The sequence below is a fragment of the Grammomys surdaster genome, unplaced genomic scaffold (assembly GCF_004785775.1).
Source record: "Grammomys surdaster isolate TR1022 unplaced genomic scaffold, NIH_TR_1.0 138, whole genome shotgun sequence".
Lineage (NCBI taxonomy): Eukaryota > Metazoa > Chordata > Mammalia > Rodentia > Muridae > Grammomys > Grammomys surdaster.
The window spans coordinates 2633903-2654987 of NW_021604596.1; the positions used below are offsets into that span (position 1 = coordinate 2633903).

The following is a 21085-nucleotide window of genomic DNA, read 5'->3' on the forward strand; positions in this document are numbered from 1 at the left end:
CTTCCCCTTCCCCTCTCCCTCTCCCTTCCCCTCTCCCTCTCCCATTCCTGGTTTCCCTTGTCATTAGGATCAGCTTCTATTGACTCTAGAAATGATTAGGATAAAATGATTAGGATAGTGCCCTGATAGCTCTCTGCTGGCGTCAGAGAACAGGCCGTTTCTCCCTAGTGTCATGACCTCATCAACATCGAGCCTTTGCTTCCTTGTGAGTGAGTGACAGTTTCAGCATCCATAATTTCTGCTGATTTTGCAGCTCTCAAAATGCTCTCTTTATCTGCCATGTCTCCTCCTGATGATATCCACTCTTCATTCATGACTCAATGTAGCAGTTTTAATCACTGAGAAACTTCCGTCAGATCCTTCCTAGGAAGCAATTCTGCACCTTTGAGGAACTGACTACATTTGAGGTGACATAGAAATGCAGAGAGACCCAGTATGCACTGTGCAGCAAGGGATCGTCAGGTATTTATGGAGTAAATACATAAGTGAGTGAATGACAATTTAAGATGGGATGAATTAGTTCAGTGCTCATCCTCAGTGGTGTGTGTATGAAACCTTTAGAGTATCATCATTGGGTCACAGCATAGCATAGAAGTCCAATGTTCTAGTAAAGATGTAGTTTCATAGCTCTTGGTGGACGTATTAATTTACCCACAATTAAAGCTGCCAAGGCTAGTCCAAGGCCAGGCTATAAGTCCTGTAGCTTTCTCCATCCCACAGGGAATCTCACTGCACAGAGACCAGCTTCTTGGGTATATAGTCTGTGTAGTTCGCACAGAGCAATGCCCCTTGTTTAGAGGGGCCCTTGCCTGACTTAACTCTCTGATGTGGCTGTGCTGGATGTCTTCATGTTTCTAAACAAAGGGGCTGGGGTTTTGTTTTGGATTGGATCCACAGTCTTGTCATTAGACAAGCTGCCAGCTAACTTGGCAAACTGCCAGAAGATGCTGGCTGCTGTTGGCAGGATCTTCCTGACCTACACGGCAGCCTTCAGTCTTTTGTGGACCTTTCAAACAGAACTTCAGACCCTGGGAGTTGATGTCATGCCCAGGAGAATGTGGCAGCTTTAGTCATCACCCAATGAAAAGCTTTTAAAGAGCACTTAAAACAGAAGTCATTAGAAAGTCTATTATAAGACAGTAATCTCTAAGCTAAAAGTATTGCTAATTCCTGGACTCCATCATAGGAACTTCCTGTTTAATTTTATATTATCCCAACATATATTTCAAAGATAAAACAGGAATGCTAAGTCTAAGCTGTTTGACTCCCTGGAATTGCATTTGCCTTCTACTGAAGATGAAAGAAAAATTTTAGGCCAGCCATTTCCTTTAATTGCCTTAATTAAAGTGTTAAAATTTAGTTTAAAAATACTCTTTGCAGTAACTTTATAATGGGGCCTCTGACAAAAGCAATTTTCTAAGTAGTATTAGTGTCTTTCTAAGCAAAGATGAGCTAAAATGAACAATGGAAACCCCCGACAGAAAGCCTATACAATATGTAAGTCTAATGTTCAACAATTATTTCAAATGGTATGTACATTAAGAATTAAAACTGGACTGCAAAAAAATCACTTGAAAACTTGGATACTTTCCAAAACTGATATTAAAGAATTGTTTTCTAAGTGCATTTTTTAATATTTCATTTATATATTACAGTGTCATGTGCCCACTGTATAAAATCTAGAAGGTTAAGCAAATTTGAAAACAACTTTAAAATGATTCACATTTTGACTGAATCTATTCTGCTCTTTTTCTTCAGAAAAATAAACAGAAACTTCATATTATTTTATAATCTGCACTTTTATGCTGACTCATAAACAGATTTCCATGACATCTATCCATTCATTATAAATGACATTGAGCAATGTACTCTATTTGCATATTAATGTACCATAGTTTATGTAGTTGGTCTTCATTGTAGAAAATTGCGGTACTTACCAAGTTTTCTTTTCCATAGAATTAACATCAACTCACTAATGTTGATTAATGCTTTATCTTCACTGCCTTTATTTTAAGATTTATTTTTATTATTTTTTAATTATGTGTGATGGGTATATGCACATAAATTTAGTGCCCACAGAGAACAGAAGAGGGCATCAGGTATCCTAGAGCTGGAGTTACAGGTGGCTGTAAGCTGCCAGACATGGTTGCTAGGAGCCAAACTTGGCTCCCCTAGAAGAGCAGGATACACTCTTAACTACTGGGCTGTCTTTCCAACCCCTGAAATATGCTGTTAACCTGTGACCCAATATTCCAGTCTCTTACTGCATTTTAATAATACTTACTCCATGTCACTCTATGTCCTTTTGAGGCTATTTAATTCCTTCTACATGTGTGTTTTCAGAGGACATGCATACAATGCACGCATCACCTGCACTTGCATGTGTGAGCATCCCTATGCCCAGGCTTTGGCTCTCTGGATGTTTCTACTTTATTGAATGTGGCTCTTTGTGTGCCAGGATATTTCTCAGGGATGGACAATAAAATGAACAAGGCATAGTCCCTCTGCCTATAAACACCTTAATCTAGTGGAAGAAAATGACATATCACTCACCGTAGAACAGAAGCAAAAATGATATCAAAAAGGCACAGAGGAGAGAACAATGGAACAGTCAAGGAAGCTATTCCAGGACTCCATGCAAAAAGTGTGAAGAACACAGTGAGCTAAAACAGCCTGAGCACAGACCAGAGAAACAGATGTGTCTAGTGTCCTCAGACAGAGATGGGGTGACAGAGCATGATATTTATGGAGAAGGCAGGGTAGTACTATGCTGTAAAGAGCTACATTGTCATCTACCTCAACTCTGGCCTCTGTCTGCCGGAAGTGAGAAGTCAGCAACTACCCTAGTCTGTTTCTTTTGCTATAATTGAATATCTCAGGCTGGTTAACTTATGAAGGAAGAACAAAGGCTTATTTTAGTCATGGTTCTTGAGGTTAAAAAGTTAAGGACTACATTTGGTGAAGGACTTCTTGTTTATGGAGACTCAGTGATTCTCAACCTGTGTATCACAACCCATTTGGGGATTGGATGACCGTTTCACAGGGGGTATGTGAGACCACTGGAAAGCATAGGTACTTACATTAAGATTCATAACATTAGCAAAACTACTGTTATGAAGTAACAAAAATAATTTTATGTTGAGGATCCCCCACAATATGAGGAACTCTATTAAAGGGATGCACCATTAGCAAGGCTGAGGACCACTGCTTTATAGAATCTCAAACTAGGACTGGCCATTACAGTGCAAAAGAAGCATGTGGAAGGGTGTCCAGATGTCTTTTATAACACGTCTGCCCTCACACTAGCGAACTTACTGTTAACTATTAACCTCTGAGAGCAGAATTAAATGTCCCATCTCTAAATACCTCGCAGTGGGGACTGAATCTTACCCATGCATTCTCATAGAGACTTTAGCAGCTCAGGATTTCCTGCAACAGTCTCCAGGAGCAAATGGGATGCCTCCCACCCACCCATTCACCCTGTGGCCGTCAGTTCTAGCCACAGTCTGTCCAGCACAATGCCTCAGGCATTTTTATGAGAACCTGCCCAATCTGGTTCAAGTGAGAGGGAGACTGGGGAGACAAAAACAACAACCTAAATCACTACTTTACAGAGCTGCTCGTCATGCTGCCGAGATGCCAGAATTAGAGATAGTATCTCTGGGCTCATTCCTCTCAGCTCAGGGCCAAGGGCAGACAAACAAGAAGGTGTCACTTTGAAAATCCTCATCAAATGGAGGGATTATACCAATTCCTCCTTTGAAAAAGACAGAAACCACAGTGTCTTTTCAGCTTAAAGTCATATCAAAAAGATGCCATAATAAAAAAACAAAGCTTTGTTATCATTCTTCTTTGGTGATGTTCTTTTACAATTTAATCACTCAGCCTGGGTATAGAGACTGTGGTATCTAAACATAACCGTGGGATATTCAACACTGATGAACTTACAGTAGTAGGTATTTGAGGGGGTGCTAGTTCATGACAAGTCAAAAATGACCTGGGATGTGCCTTAGGGGCTGATGACAAGAAAACATGAAGAAACTTTTTTTTTTTGAGACATGGTTTCTCTGTGTAGCCCTGGCTGCCTGGCTGTCCTGGAACTCACTCTGTAGACCAGGCTGGCCTCAAACTCAGAAATCTGCCTGCCTCTGCCTTCCAAGTGTTGGGATTAAAGGCGTGCGCCACCACCGCCAGGCTAAACATGAAGAAACTTAAAGTGGTTGACATGTTCCTGCTCTTGATAAAAGCATTGGTTCCATGTGGTAGATATTTGTCATAGTTTACTCATGAGTTCTGTGTTCATGTTTTTATTGCATGTAAATTATGACACCTCAATGAGGTGAAATAAAAATGAGCAAAAATGTGGGAAGAGAGGGCGGGAAGAGTGTCGGTGACAGAGGATAGGAGACAGTGCTATGGAATGTGGCCCTCTAAACATGGTGTGGACGCTGCACACTCTAGAGCTCATAGAAGCTGTGGTTACCTACCTGCACAAGACCTCCACAAGGTCAGGCCAGTTAAAAATCGAAGCACAAGTCACAGTGGTGCCCTGTAATCCCAGCACCCAGGAGGCAGAGGCAGGCAGACCTCTGAGTTCCAGGCCATAGATTTTCAGGTCTAGAGAGCAAATCTCAGGACAGCCATGGCTATGCAGAGAAACCCTGTCTTGAAAAATCAAATAAATAAATAAATTAATTAATTAATTAATTAAATTAAATAAATATCTCAGCATAGACCTGGGAGAGGCACCTGACGTCCACAACTGTCTGATGAGCTATTGGCAGTTAATGGCTACCAGGGTGGAAAGTCATTTTGTTTAGGAATGTTCCCTCAGCAAAGGACCCAACACCCACATGCACATGGGCAGGATTAATTAGATTCAGTAAAGAACTAAATATAAAAGAGGACATACAATTGGGTGAGAAAAGTGATGAGGGTCCTGTGTTAGGGATAGATATTATCAAATACATCAAATAAAATGGTGGATTTTTCAAAGAATAAATAAAAATGGTTTTTAGAAAGGCTAAATAAGAAAACTTATTGAAATAATTCTTTTCTGTGTTATGCATTCCATACTTCATTATAAAGACCTCTTACTACCATTTGGTACTAATTGGATGAGGGGGTCTTGTAGGACAGCTCATACAGGTGACAAAGAGCACAGAGGTAGATGTCACCAGCAAGGCTCTAAAGAGAGGCTGTCAGAGAAGACATCAGCATCAGACACCAGATGGGTGAAGCAATTCCTGAAGCTCCTTATACTTATGGAGCCCCTTAGAAAATGCAGAGCACACACATATTAAAGCCTAGGTCAAAATAATGTCACTATGCTTGTGGTGTTGGTGACTTTTGCCATTTGTGTTTGTGATGGCTTTTGCGTGTGTGTGTGTGTGTGTGTGTGTGTGTGTACACATGCAGAAGTCAAAGAACAACCTGAAATATTATTCCTTGGCCATCATTCACCTTTTGGTTTTTGAGACAGAATCTCTCACTGGCCTGGAGTTCACCAAGTAGGCTAGGCTGGCTGGCCAAAGAACCCAAGGGATCTTATCTGCTACCAACCTAGCTCTAGGATTCTGCTACATGCCTGTCTGTCTCTCTGTCTGTCTGTTGTCTGTCTGTCTACATATCTTCTTGTTTATCTATCTATCTATCTATCTATCCATCCATCCCCCACTCACCCACCCACCCACCCACCCACCCATCCATCATCCATCTCATCTATCTATCTATCTATCTATCTATCTATCTATCTATCTATCTGTCTGTCTTTCTATCTTCACATGCATTCTAAGGATTGAATTCAGGCTCCAATGCTTAGAAACTAAGCACCCTATCAACTAAGCCATCTCTTCAAACCTGGTGCTGATGTTAATGTCTTTGACAACCTCAGATGTAAAGCTGAGTGGTTTGACATTGGGTTGGGTCTTTAAGGATGATCCCAGAATACTTGGTATCATTTCTCACAGAAGCAATAAAACTTTGTTTATGCTCTATGACTGAATTTTGAATAGTGTCTTCTGTTTTCTTTCCATCCACAAGGATCCAGCAGCTCTTTTTGGCCCAGTTTGCAGGGAATGGATTTTCTGCAGTAGGCAGTAGATCCAGGCAGCAACCTCATGAGAGGGGCTGGAATTCCACTGGAAATACAAGCAAAACTAACTATTTTGGATGGATTTAAAAAATGTTTAGGGAGGCGGGGTTAAGAGGAATGTAGGACAGCAACTTTGGAGAAGCAGAGGTGTGGCTTTCTGCTCTCTGCTCAAGTAAAGCAAAAGGCCTTGGCACCAACTCACCAAGCCTAAATTAACAGAATCAGTCTTGAGTTGATCTATGGTCTTAGTGTGGCTTACTGATAAGAGACTTGTAAAAGTAGCTATCCTCCATCTGGGCCAGCATGGAGTTAGGAGACTAGTATCTTCTGTTAAAGAGGTGGAGTCTAGCCAGGAGGCTGGAGGAGAAAGCTTCAGATCTGGAACATGCTGTTTCTAATGATGCATCAACTACGTGTACCAATAAAGGAAACACAGGCCCCTATTAAAGGCACATTTCAGTTAGCCTTGCTGTGAGTCACCCCTTCTTGCCCCTCTTAATTTAACTTGTTCTTGACCAATGAATCAGACGTTGTCATCCTCCTCCCTAATTGACCTTTGGGTCTGAAGAGACAAAATATAATGAGCAGATCCCCCTTAACACCTCCAGGATGCTGAGCAAGGAATCCAGGGAAAATAGGACTTACTTGTTGTCCATCATGTCTATAGATACTGATAGGTTCAGGCCAGGCTGTCAGCCCTGGGCTTCTGTACCAGTGGATTTCATTTAGTAGCTCCCAGCACATACTCACATGAGAGACTTTTTGTCTTCTGTTTCCTTCTCTTGTTGGCAAGAGCTGAGTGCCATATCCTAGGGGTGGAATTCAAACCTTTAGGGTATGTGATTTGAAAACCTGTGTGGTGTATTCATGTCATTCGCTGATGTGTTTCTGTAAACATACCCCCATGACTTTGAACAGTGTCCTGAGAACACTGAATCAGCTTAGGGGACATCAAGAGCACCTGTTCTGATACCAGCAAGGCAATTGTTTTTAAGGAACAAACTTGATCTCTTCTGTATGTCTGCCTCTTCCCATCAGGAATATCTATGAAATAATTTATTCTTCTAGCCCTTCCAGCCAGAAGACATCCCTGAAGCCATAGTTCCCAAGACGGAAAGAGAGAAAGCCTTGTTGTTGTTAGTCTGAGTTCAAATATTGGAGTTTGATGTTTATAACAAGATAGTTGTTTTGCAACAGAAATGAAAGTAGATGATGAAAAATAGGGTGGGAAAAAATGGACTCTTGGGAATGGGACCAAGAACAAGTCCTCTACACAGGCCTTTTAGTCAAAGCCACACAATGCAATTCATGTCATCCCTTTCAGATACTTGATTTTATTGGTTTGCTGGTAATTTATTCTTCAAGGAAACTGTACATGGGGAAGTAAAATGTTCAGTCCTTATCTGCCAAATTCCTGCCTTCTTGGTAAGGTGTCATGATGTCAAATATACAATAAAGCCTTCCCCTAGAAATGCTTGTGTTCCAGGTCCCATGATTCACAAACAGCATTGCAGATGGTCATCATAGCCAAAGGCCTCTGGCAGATGACTCTCTTCATTGACAGTATTTATGAGGACTGAGAGAGATGGCTCAGAAGTTAAGAGTGCCTGCTGTTCTTGAGCTTGCCAAAGACCAGAGTTAGATTCCCAGAATCCACATTGGGCAGCTCATGGTAACTCTAGCTCCTGGGGATCTGACACCCTCTGCCAGCCTCTACAGGTATCCATAAAAAATTGTGCATCTTCACAAAAAGGCATACACATATAAATAACTAAAATATTAAATTAAAATCTGTTTTAAAGAGCATTTGTGATCAAAATGGAGCTGAATAGAATAAATTAATTCTATTTTCTTTCTTATGAATTTTAAAGACTGAAGCAAATCTTAGCTTCATAACCCATTTGGAAGGGCTGGAATTGCCTAATGAAGACAACCTCAGGCAGATATTAATCAGAAATCTGTTGGTATACATTTCTTGGTTGCTATGTTTTTGCTTGAGTCCATGTCAATATGACATTTTGACAGCTAAACATATTTCTTAAGATCATTGAGTCAGATTGCCTTCAGCTAGGGAGTCCAAGGCTTGCTGGCTCTCAGAGTTCTTTTATCCCTCTGTGATTCTTATGACCTCAAACATTCCCATCATTTTGTGTATGAATCAAAACTGATGATAATCAGAACTAGAACCATAGTTGGAGCTTGTTTTCTAAACTCCAGACTCTTCTACCTAACATTTTTATTGAATATCAAGTGCCCACCTTCAATTTCACATGAAAATTCTGGTTTGTCACCCCAAGCCTAATTCTCCCATGTCTGTCTCTCTCTCAACAATGAAGAATTCCCTCTTCCAGCTGCTCAGTTTATACAGAAGAATAATGTTTGTAGCCTGTCTATTGTGGTATTCCATGTGCTGCCAGCTCCACCATCAGAAAGCATTTCTTCCCTACCACGTCCAAGTTCAACACAAAATTCACATCCCTCCCCTGCTACCACTTGATACTCAGAGGAGATGGAATCCCGTGCTTTCTAATCACTACCAATACTGGACCCTTGCTCAAGCAGCCTTTATGGTATATCTACATTCCTGGGGTCAGGAGCACTGAATGGTGCCTATCTTTTATTGCTGGCCTGCAACTTGTTAATAGGCAATACCTGGAAGAATCCTGTTTATGCCCAAGCCCTGACCCATGATTCCCCTCTCAAAGCTGTCAAGTGGTTTCAGACTCTCATCTGTGGCTAGAATCCCCATCACCTCCTGAAGTACTTAGTAGATTCTCAGTGAATACATGGGGGAAGTGATTAGTTAATTATTTTCTGCTTTTCTTGGGGCTATATTGCTTATCTACACATCTAGTGGCATCTGAATTTTCCTCAGGGAAAATTAACGTGAAGGAGGTTATATATTAACAATAACCAAAGAATTATGGCATTTGTTATCAATTTCCCGGTTTTAATTTTGTTGTATATTTTGTAAACTGAAGACTGCATTTCTGTAAGGTCAAAGCTATTTCTATAGTGACTTTTTCTTGGGAGGGTGGCTTTCATACATCCAGAAAGTCCTATGTTCTTGTATCCTCATTCCTGTGTCATTTCCTGTAGGTATCAACAGGAAAGTTGTGTACTCCCTGGAGGACTCAGCCAGTGGTGTCTTCTCCATCGACAGCTCCTCTGGTGTCATCGTTCTGGAACAGCCTCTAGACCGAGAGCAGCAGTCATCCTATAATATCAGTGTGCGAGCCACAGACCAGAGTCCCGAACAGTCCCTCTCCTCTATCGCTTCTGTCACCATCACTGTCCTGGACATTAATGACAACCCCCCTGTGTTTGAGAGGAGGGACTATCTGGTAACAGTGCCTGAGGACACTTCCCTTGGCACTCAAGTCTTGTCTGTTTTTGCCACCAGCAAAGATATTGGCACAAATGCTGAGATAACTTATCTCATCAGGTCTGGGAACGAACAAGGGAAATTTAGGATCAACCCAAAGACAGGTGGGTAAATAAAAATGCCAATAATATTTCCTGTTTATTCTCCAACCCAGTCACACTTCTTGGTGTGATCTATGTGTTTCCCTTCCTCCTCAGTGGGGCTTTTATGTAGACTTCAGTACCTTGTTCCTACGAATGGTCTTTCTGACTCAGCAATGCACGCTCTAACCCTGTTTTAACATAACTACTGTGTACAAATGTAAAGGTATAGGAGATATATGTACACTTGAGTAAAAGAAGGCAGAAGTATTGACTGAGGGGCTGTATTAAAAGGGCCATGACTTCAAATTAAACTGTATGTGGAGTCCACTCATTGAGACATGCACTAGCTTTGTGCTGTCCAGCTATGACCATTCTATATGACCACCATGGGGAGATAGCTAAGGATAGTTTAAATTTGGCACTATGAAACTAAACTGCCAAGGTAGCGCTCCAAGAGTAGTCAGTGCTGAGAAAAATCAATTATGGATCCAAATGGGCTTCATTTCTGTTTCCACCATAATTTGAAGGAGCCTATTGGTAGTCTTAGCACTAGTGAACTAATCTGATTGGATATCCCCAAGAGAATGACCCTCTCACTTCTCTTAATAATTGTTTTCCAAGTGGGAGAGAAAGATAAAATTTAGAAACTTTTCTGTGGATGTAATGAGTAGCTACCAGCTTGAGAACATTGCACAGCATCACTACCATACAATGCTGGGACGGGAGGGGTGAGCCATTCTCAGAGCCTATGTTATTCATGTGTTGACTTCAATTAGCATTCTTCTTTTGTTCTGCTTTCTTAGTTTAAATGACATTATGGTAGGATCATCTAGGCTATGTGGGTGTGGACACCATGGGGTTGTTTGACTTCCAGTCAGCTCCTTTTACTTCACGTCAGACTGCCTTGAGATTCCCCGTGTCTTGGCCGCTATGGACTATAGTTTTAGACGGTTCCATTATGAGTTGGCAAAGAAGCTTGTGCTTAATTCAATCACATGTTGGAAGTGGGTGATTACTCGATGACAGGGACAGTGCCCTCCGGTCACATCCACACATCATTTGTTCTCCTTCTGGTGGGTTCACTCAGAGACTCAAGAGACACTCCCTGGGGTGCTTGTCCCTGCCCAGCTCTCTAGCTTCACAGGCAGAGACTTCCATGTTTCCTAAAAGATGTTTTAAATTATATGCAGACCTCCAAACACTGTCTATGGCTTCAGAAGTGTGTCTGGTGGACAGCTCTCCTTTAACTGACAGTGTTAGTCAGACTTCTAGGCTGTTCTCAGGGACTCAACAAACAAACTCTCAAACATGTAAACTTGGCTATAGCTGATGTAAACAGCACTATGCCTAAAGAACAACTGACCCGTGTTTTTCCTCTAACAAAACATGAAGTTACCTGTTTTCCTTCAAAGGGGGTATTTCTGTCTTGGAAGCTCTGGACTATGAAATGTGCAAAAGATTTTACCTGGTGGTGGAAGCTAAAGATGGAGGCATCCCAGCCCTCAGCACTGCAGCCACTGTCAGCATCGACCTCACAGATGTGAATGATAACCCTCCTCGGTTCAGCCAAGACGTCTACAGTGCTGTCATCAGTGAGGACGCCTTAGAGGGGGACTCGGTAATTCTGGTAGGTGCCAGCAGCATCCAAATTCTGGGACGAAGCATTCTCACAGTGAGGAAATGAACAAGGTCTGTCTTGGAGTCTGTTCCCACTCCCCCTTTCAATGATTTTGTACACCCTCTCTCAAAGTCCCTCACATAGGGGCTTTCAATAGCTCCTTCTCTGTCTTATGTATTACAAAGAATTTTACAGATTAATTTATATAAAGATATAATTTACTAACAACTGCTTTCCTTACAATAGTATACACTTCTAAAGAAAAGACAAGGATGAACTTTTAAAGACCTCCTGGTCTGAGGCAGCTAATTCATGACTACAGAACAACTGACCTGTGACTAAAGAAGAAATTCATGGGTATATTCCCCTTGGGGGATGAGGGTTTGCACAGAAACACTGAAAGGGTGGGCATGAATAAAGCCCATGATTAAAAAGAAAATACAGCCCATTGTGGTTGAAAGGCTGGCGACAGGAATATGGGCCTGGCCACATGATGTTCACAGTCCTAAAGCAGAGGCACTCCACTAGGTTTCTGTATGGAACCAAGAAAATATTCCTCCTTTTCCATTCAGTCTAGGGCCCCAACTCGAAGGGTTGATGCATGGATATTCAAGGTGTGTCTTTCTACAGTTAATTCTCTCTAAAAACACTAGAGTAGTCCTCAGAGCTGGAACTCCCAATCCAGTCACACTGACAATGAAGCAGAACCATTACTAGTGGCTGAGACCATTACTTGCAGAGCTGTAAAGAGATCATGAAATCAATCCTGCCAGTTAGCCTGGGGCTATCATCATTATCTCAAACCCTGATGAGTATCAGGCCTAGTAGAATGTAGGCTCTGAGAAGTGCAAACAAGGAGATTCAAGTGTCCATGCTAGTGTTAACCGTTTTAGTTTTACTGATCAGCTCCTCCACTAGGGACTTATCATGGGCAAGGGTCCCTGAACACCATCAGGCAGAGACCCTGAGCATCAACCTTTTGTCTTTCTCTTATAGTCTACCTTTTGCTTTGTTTTGTTTCTTTCCTGTGAAGCTGATAGCAGAAGATATGGATAGCAAGCCTAATGGACAGATTCGTTTTTCCATCGTGGGTGGAGACAGGGACAATGAATTTGCTGTCGATCCCATCTTGGGACTTGTGAAAGTTAAGAAAAAACTGGACCGGGAACGGGTGAGTAAATTTAGGACACCCCTCACCACTCACACCTACACCCTCTCTGAATGAGCACAGGGTCAGAGGGTAGTAAGGAAATGCAAGTAGATATCTGGGTTGGACTCCTGAAAGAATTGTCTACTTATAATAGCTTATGGCAGATGCTGGAGATCTTAAGGAAAAAGACAAATGTGTACCTTTCTGCATAGTTTGAACTTTAGTCCTTCATGAGTCAAAGAAATGAAAATACCTTCAGCAGAATGCGTGCCCTGGTTTCATTAGCAACTTCAGCCCAAAGGGAACTTGTCAGGAAAGATCTCCTGAAGGTACCCTAAAAAAAAAAAAAAAAGAAAGAATGATCCAGAAAATTCCTTTGTCTGAGATTGAGTTAATTTCTAAATACTGTCATTCCTCACCAAAACATGTGTTTTCAAAAAAATTAAATATAGGAATGAAAATTATAGCTGTAATACTTAAAAGATTGGATCTTCTAGATAATAGAGCCTGCCTAAGCAAGGAATATCAAAATGAGCAGTATAGGTCAGTGGTAACAACTGTATTGACCAAAGGCTCAGGGAGAGCCTCGAAAGCAGAGGCTCCTCAACTCAGGGAAGAACTAGAAAGGCCGGGCTGCATTTTTTGGTTGGCAGAACTAGCTTGCATGTGATAATGTATCCTAGTGGGTAAAGATTGGGACAACTCTAAAGACCCTGAAATACAGAGAGTGATCCAACCCTGAGTGTTGATGATGCACTGGTCTCCAGAATAAGAGTGAAGGTGATACAGCCAGACTCCAAGTTATCTGAGCATGTGCAGAAAGGCGGAGGCACTGAAGTTCCTTATTGCCACCTCTATGCCTTGGCAGGTGTCAGGATACTCCCTGCTCATCCAGGCAGTAGATAGTGGTATTCCTGCAATGTCCTCAACAACAACTGTCAACATTGATATTTCTGATGTGAATGACAACAGTCCAATGTTTACACCTGCCAACTACACTGCTGTGATCCAGGTAAGCAAATCTTGACTGCCAAGTACTACCTGTGTGGCTCAGCCTCCTCCCTCTGCTCTGGCTTGTTGGGTTCTCTACAAACTAACTCAGAGTAAGAGACTCTAGCAGCTGTAGTTTACAGTCGACAGTTTCAGAGGCTAAGAAGATCAAGATCGAGGCTTTCGGAGATCTTGTATCTGGCAGATGTTCTTTCTGCTCACAATGGTGACTGCCAGCAGAAAATGGTTCCCGCTTGGCAGAAAAGACAAACATCCTCCTTCAGGCCTTTCTATGAGGACATTTATGGTACCTCAAGAGTCTATCTCTTAGTACCATTGTATAGGGGCCTAGTTATCAGCCTGTGGGTAATTAGTATTTAATACCAACTTGTCTATTCCTATGGAAGGTATGAAACCAACCTTTCCACCACAGTTGTTAAAGAGTTATTGAGTACTGTTTCTTCTAAGATGCTCCAAGTACACGGCCTTTTCCCGTTGCTATGTGTCATGGACGGTGGTCGACTGACACAGATTCTCCCACTCCCACACACACGCATACCAAACAGTTGAAAGGTCCATGGATCTGTGAGCTTAACTAGACCTCTCACGATCATGAAGCTGGCATGTAGTTGGGATTTGAATGTGACTCTATCATGCAGACACATAATATGAGTAATCTTTCTATAGTAACAGGTTATCTTTAAGAAACCTTGTATTTTTCTAACAGAGGAAAGAGATCAATATGAACTATCCCATAGACTTCAGAATAAAGCTCCTTAAAAATTCACCTTCCATAGACAAATTTTTTAGGACTTTAAAGCTACCTGCTCTTAAAGTTGGGCTGTAGGATAGAGTAACCTAGAACTAGTATTCTACTTTCAGTGAAAGTGACTAATTTCTCCATTAGCTTATTATTCAGAAGTTAGTTTGTGAACAAGGTACCTGAGTTTCCTCTGCTGGCAGCTGGAAGGCCATATAGGAAGATGAGAAGAACCAGACTGAGTGTGGAAGGCTTGGAGTCACAGCAAGTGATCTCCATGCTTTACAGATACATAGAAATTCTGCAAAAGTACAGTGGCTCACAGGTACTTCCAGAGGCTTTGTGAAGGAGCAAAATGAGGGTGGTTTAGGTCTCTAGAGAGCCTTTTGGGATAAGATGGAAGACGTTGAGTGTGCATTGAACTATCTGGGAATCAGGCTGAGATGTTTATGCACCAAGCACAACAACTGTCTCTTCATCCCTAGCCCCTTTGTCAACGCAATCTTCTTCCTTTATGAAGAAAATGTAGGTTACCTCTCCTCTGCTGCTGCCAGCAGCCATGCGTGTGATTGCTCTCCTGCCTTCATCCTATGCACCTCCTCCCCTTTCTCTCAGATCTCTGTGGTTGTGGTCTCAACATTCAGTTTTATGACATGCTTCCATCAGCTGGACCGACTGTTTGCAGACTGTCGGCACCGAGAGTACATGGTCAGACACCCTCCCTCTGCAGGCTGGGCTTGTCTGTAATTTCACACCCTTCCTTCTTAGACAGTGACCCCAAGGACACATATTCACTCACTCTTTCAGTTTTTTTCTGTGGAGGAAATGGCCCTCAGAGAATGAGGAAACAAATCAATAAATCTTCTGTTTTGTGCAGTGCTGAGTATGTTGTCTGTGTAAAGTAGTAAATCTTCACTGGATGACATGGTCCCACGGTGGGCTCCAAAGGGAGGTGGTGCCTGGAGCTTGATAACCAAGCAGGCAGGCATGTGGCAGAATAGAAACCTCTCGGATTTTCTCCTAGTCCTTTTTCAAGACTGCCTCTCCTTTCACACCCAGAATTATGGGTTTACCCTAATACCTGGTTATCTTTTTTTCTCTGTTTTACTTTTTTTAATTTTAAATTTTTATTATTTAATTTTTGAGACAGGGTCTCATTATGTACTCCTGACTTACCTAGAACTCATTCTGTATTCTGCCCCTGCCTCTGCCTCTCTGCCTCTGCCTCTGCCTCTGCCTCTGCCTCTCCCTCTGCCTCTGCCTCTGCCTCTGCCTCTGCCTCTGCCTCTGCCTCTGCCTCTGCCTCTGCCTCTGCCTCTGCCTCTGCCTCTGCCTCTGCCTCCGAAGTGCTAGAATTATAATATGAGCCACCATAGCTCAGCAATACCTAGTTATCATAAACAAATTCAGCATATGAACCGTGCTGGTCATCTAGTACCACGTATCATGATCCTCATCTCTGGAACATGTTTCATCTCCATACTATAATAAATCCTGACGCTGCTCATCAGCAAGCTAAATAAGAAATCTGACATCAGCTCAAACTATTCTTAGGCTAAACTGTAACACAGAGGATCGAGAAGACCAATATTGATCCTAGCTACAAAACAACTTCATGTGATGCTTTCAAAGTGAAGAAGATAAACTTTGACCCAAAAAGTGGGTACAACCTATTTTCATATTCCTATTTTGAGCCATGTTTCCAAAACTGCTGCTTAGTGTTGAAGATTTTGTCCCTCCTCATTTTGATAAAAGTGCAGTCTACTTTCTTTCCCCTAGAGGAACAGGCACAACTGTGTTGTGGGGTGAATTATAAAAAGCCATTTTGTTTTATATATTGACTAGAAGGTTGCTTACATGCACCCCTTCCAAATGTCTGATGTGGCATTGGATTACAGTGTTAGGTCTCCATTTAACCACATCTTAACTACTATGAGGACCCATCTTCCCATCCCAGCAAGGTGATGCTTTCTGTTCCTAGGTGGATTTCCACCTTCATCACAAAGGCCAGAAAGAATGTTGTTCATAGGTCCCTGTAGCTCGTGAAAGTGATAAACAGGTGAGACCTGGTTGTATCTTTGGAACATAGGAACCTGTTCAGCCAAAGGCCGCTGTTATCATCTGCAGAGGTACAGTCTCCTGACACAGCTGTGAAGAGGCTGCTATAGATGGGAAAGAGGATGTTTGCAACGCCAGCCTGTTTTTAGTAGACATATTAAATACCAGGGGGGATTCCTTCTGCCAAACGCCTGGTGTTCTAGCTTGGCGCTCTCAGTCTGTAATGATTTTTTTTTTAATGTGATGAGAGGTATAATTTTAACTTCTTTTTTATAACACTCCTTTATACAGGAAAATAAGCCAGTGGGTACCAGCATCTTACAGCTTGTGGTGACAGACAGAGACTCCTTTCACAATGGACCTCCCTTTTCCTTCTCTATTTTGTCGGGAAATGAAGACGAGGAGTTCATGCTGGACTCCCACGGGATCCTTCGGTCAGCAGTGGTCTTCCGGCACATGGAGTCCCCAGAATACCTACTGTGCATCCAGGTACAGCTTTGCTGTCTGGTCCCACTGAGTGCTGCTTTCTTCCATGTCTGTCCTTCTGCCTATTGGTTGGTTTTCCTTTGTTCACTAAGTCAACATGGCTCATGATAGTGAAGGAACATTCCTCTTCTAACCCCAAATTCAGTTTCTTACCAATAAAGACAGCTTCTGTGTGTGAGATGCATGTGAAACTGAGCAGAAAGGAAGAATGATCGGTACTCAGCATGAGTGTTTCAGGAGGTTGTTCCTGGGGGATGAACAGTTGAGAGATCTCTGTGTGTACTCAGTAAGTCCTGGGATTCTGACTCCTACCATGTTTCTGGTATGCTAACTAGTGTCTGCCACTCCTCACTGAGGGAGGATGTCAATCACTGTCATAAAAAGACTTGGCCATGTCATGGCCTCTGCTTGATGTGCCTTCTCCAGTAAACCAGGGACTCAGATGACACTGGCTTTCCAGTATCCCAATCCTTCAGGTTCAATGGCCTGTGTGACAAAAATAAATAAATAAATAAATAAATAAATAAATAAATAAATAAATAAATTCCAGCACAAGGAGGCAAAATTGACAGGTGTGCAAGGGTCACAAAAAGGAGCTGTCACCATGGAATTTCTGTGACTTTGCCTATAGCAAGATTTTGATTTTAGCCATAAAACTGAATGATGCTTCAACCCACTGTCACCCACAGAAAGCTGCCTGGCCATTTTGAAGGGTGCCTTATGGTGGCACAGTGATTCTGGGTATTTACAGTGTTGACTTAATTGTCATCTTTTGAGATAAACAAAGGTTTGTTCTCTTCCATTCCCAGCCAAATTGGAAAACACTGGCTCTAGGCACTTCCGTGACTTCTCCAGTTGAGATCTTTTGTCCAAATATTTAAATAATGTCATATCACAGGACATAAACTCCAGGTAGAAGGAGAATTGTCAGTGTCCTCTTAGAGCCCTAGTAGAGTTCTCCGCATACCCTATCCATCCACTAGAGAGGAGGCATCACATCTCCCACAGTAAACCTTCTGCTTTCCTCATAGGAAACACCCACCATCACTGGCATAGAGTCACTGTCTTGTCACCTTCTGTCCAGTGACTTATGGTTTTCTGATACTTTTCTGCCCTGTAGCATTGGGGTGGACAACCTTGGACAGACCTGTGCAGCACAAACTCATCAATGTCCTTGGAGGGATCCACAGTTTGACTTCATGTTCAACCTAATTTGCCAAACTCCTTTCCACTTTCAGGAGTCTCTGTTTCAAGACCTCTTGTCTCATATAGCCAAACACAACAGGTATTGATGCTAATGATGCAAATAGCAGCAACTACATGCACAACTACATGCTAAGTATTTCTATGGGTGATACCTGTGCTAAGTGCTTTCTAACAACCCTCGCTTTTAATTCTCACTGGAACCCCAGGGGCTGGTATTATTATTCTTGTTAAGGGTGCAAAGCTTAGAGAACTCATGTAACTTACTCAAAACCACAAATGGATTGTGTATAAAGCTGAGATGCAAAGGGAAGCCTGCATGCTCCCCAGGGCTCGGCCTCCCATTGCATCTATGAGACACAGGTCCTATGCTCTGTCTACAGGGTCACTGGATCCCTGTGGATCTGGACCACAAGGACCTAACTTTGTTCTGGGACATGACACTACTGACTCCTTCCCCATGCATGAGGGGTGTTCATTAAAGGCCTGTTCTCACAGTGACTATTTCATCAGTTCCTCTATTAAGAAAGAAAGGGGTTTTTCAAGCTTTCTATTTCCCTTCTGGTGCATCATCTTTTGTACTCTAGAGCTTACTATGATGTAATTCTTATTTAACTGATGGCATTTCTTCTATGTGTCGAAAGTTGTCACCTGGTCCTGGCAAAAAGGACAGAATTCAACAAAAAACAAAGATTCTTTCTCTGAGTGGGAACATCCTTTACAAGGTATTTTCCCTACTTTCTGTCCAAAGTGAAAACAAGGCAAGCCTGGTGTGGACACAGTGGGTCTTGTAGCACTCGTGCTGGTAGTCCCTGACTCACCCCCACTGGCTTTATTGTGTTAACACACTTTATTGCCCATAATACAGTTCCCAGAGAATGACTGAAGGTGATAGGCTTACTTAACTGCCCTTCCTCAACATGTTTCAGAATAGTGACAAGGGATGAAGGAGGACTTGAACCCAGTAGAAGGTGCAGACACCCTCTGCCACAGGGTGATATTTTAATTATTATTCTTAACTCCTTGTTTGTCCTCTTCTGGTTGTCCCCAGGCAAAAGACTCAGGAAAACCACAGCAAGTTTCTCACACCTATATCCGTGTTCGGGTCATTGAGGAAAGCACCCACAAACCCACAGCCATCCCTCTGGAAATTTTCATTGTCACCATGGAGGATGATTTTCCTGGTGGGGTCATTGGAAAGATCCACGCCACTGATCAGGACATGTATGATGTGCTCACGTTTGCCCTGAAATCAGAACAGAAGAGCTTGTTCAAAGTGAACAGTCACGATGGAAAAATCATTGCTCTGGGAGGGCTGGACAGCGGGAAGTATGTCCTGAACGTGTCTGTGAGTGATGGCCGCTTCCAAGTGCCCATCGATGTCGTTGTGCACGTGGAGCAACTGGTACATGAGATGCTGCAAAACACTGTTACAATTCGCTTTGAGAATGTGTCTCCCGAGGACTTTGTGGGGCTGCATATGCATGGGTTCCGGCGTATTCTGCGGAATGCAGTTCTCACCCAGAAGCAGGACAGCCTGCGCATCATCAGCATCCAACCTGTGGTGGGCACCAACCAGCTGGACATGCTGTTTGCTGTGGAGATGCATAGCAGCGAGTTCTACAAGCCAGCCTACCTGATCCAGAAGCTGTCCAATGCCAGGAGACACCTGGAGAACGTCATGCATATAGCGGCCATCTTGGAAAAGAACTGCTCGGGGCTAGATTGTCAGGAGCAGCACTGTGAGCAGGGCTTGTCACTGGATTCCCATGCACTCATGACCTACAGCACAGCTCGCATCAGCTTCGTGTGTCCGCGTTTCTATAGAAACGTGCGCTGCACCTGTAATGGTAGGTTCAACTAAACGAATCTCCTCCTGCATTTGGTTATTTTTGTCATAGCTTTTACAATCTACTTGGCAAAAGCACCCAGAGAAGGTCAGAGTCTGAAGGTGCAGTCTGTCCTTGCAGGGAAATCATAGTGGGAAGCCCATGCATTTGGTTTCGTGTGTTCCTGGAGTCATAAAGCCAAGAGTGAGGAATTCTGGTTCCCCACTCTTTCCCTTTATTGCATTCAGTCCAGGGCCCCAGACCATGGGATGATGCTACACACATTAACAGTGGATCTTCTCTGATCAATGAAACCTTTCTGGAAATACCCCTGTAGATACACTCCCAGGTATTTCCATAATGACTCTAAATCTAATCTAGCTGACAGTAAAGATTAATTCTCACACCTCTCAACTCTGAAATGTCACTTTTGCATTCAATCGCTCATTCAACTAAATAGTAATGCCCACATGCCCAATATCCAGGATGGATGCTGGAGATGTAGAAGAAGCAGGAAATGTGACCAGTTGGCCACCACTGTCACGGAACTTTACTTTTGTCTGTGAGGGATGGCCAATTCCAAGTGCCCATCAGTGTCATTGTGCATGTGGTGCATGAAGCGCTGCAAACCGCTGTCTCCACCTGCTTTGATCTTACTATTGGAGTCTAAGCCCTCACAGCAGGTTCAGGGAGAGACGGCATCCTTTAGGCTGAGGTAAAGCCTAGGAATCAGAGAAGGACTTCCCTGAGGAAGGCTTAAAGGATGAGAGAGGAGCCCATCCCCAATTAGAATGAAAGTGCTTCTCTAGGAAGTGGCAGTCATAACAAATGAGACCAGAGCGGGCTATGTACAACTGAAGCCATTAGCTAGGATGAAGAATTAGAAATGACCCTGGGGTAGCAGGAGCCAGTGACTGATTAAAAGAAAATGGTGATGGGGTAGGTGACATCCTTCACAAGGGATGCAGAGTGGGCAGGGTAGAGCCTGCTGATGGGAAATGAGTTAGGAAGCTGTAGCAGAGGGGATCAGCAGCACCATTCGCCCCCATGAAAAACAGCCCAGATGTCTGAGAGCACAGTCAAGGGGCAGGCTGACCTCAGAGCTGCAGAGACTAAGCTTCCTGCTTGTCATTGAACCTTGACCTTGGCTGGGCAAAGGTCATAGCTGTATAGTCACAGGTCCCCAGCAATCAGTGAAAAGAATTGCTGTCTCTGCCCCTCTTTTCTCTCTTTGACTTGGGAGCCATAAATTTACAGCCCTCCTCTAAGAAAAGCATACTGGAGTTATTCTATCCAATGCAAACTTAGTCCATAGAGACTGTGGCCAGAAGGGAAGCCATTTATACAAACCATCCCTGTGGATAGCTGAGAACAGGCAGCAACTCTGCCCTCTTTTCTTGAGGCATGATTTGGTTGCAGTTTAGAAAAT

The 21085-nt window shown here is 42.9% G+C and overlaps 1 protein-coding gene across 3 annotated transcripts in view; it reads left to right on the forward strand.

The window, feature by feature from the left end:
• Fat3 (FAT atypical cadherin 3) overlaps positions 1–21085 on the forward strand; it is a 577941-nt gene that overhangs the window by 511438 nt on the left and 45418 nt on the right. For all 3 annotated transcript variants that reach the window (XM_028763348.1, XM_028763349.1, XM_028763347.1), the window contains 6 exons: positions 9194–9583; positions 10975–11189; positions 12214–12351; positions 13199–13342; positions 16430–16627; positions 18879–19677. In XM_028763348.1, coding sequence (XP_028619181.1) covers positions 9194–9583; positions 10975–11189; positions 12214–12351; positions 13199–13342; positions 16430–16627; positions 18879–19677 — 1884 coding nt within the window. The remainder of the gene's footprint in view (positions 1–9193; positions 9584–10974; positions 11190–12213; positions 12352–13198; positions 13343–16429; positions 16628–18878; positions 19678–21085) is intronic.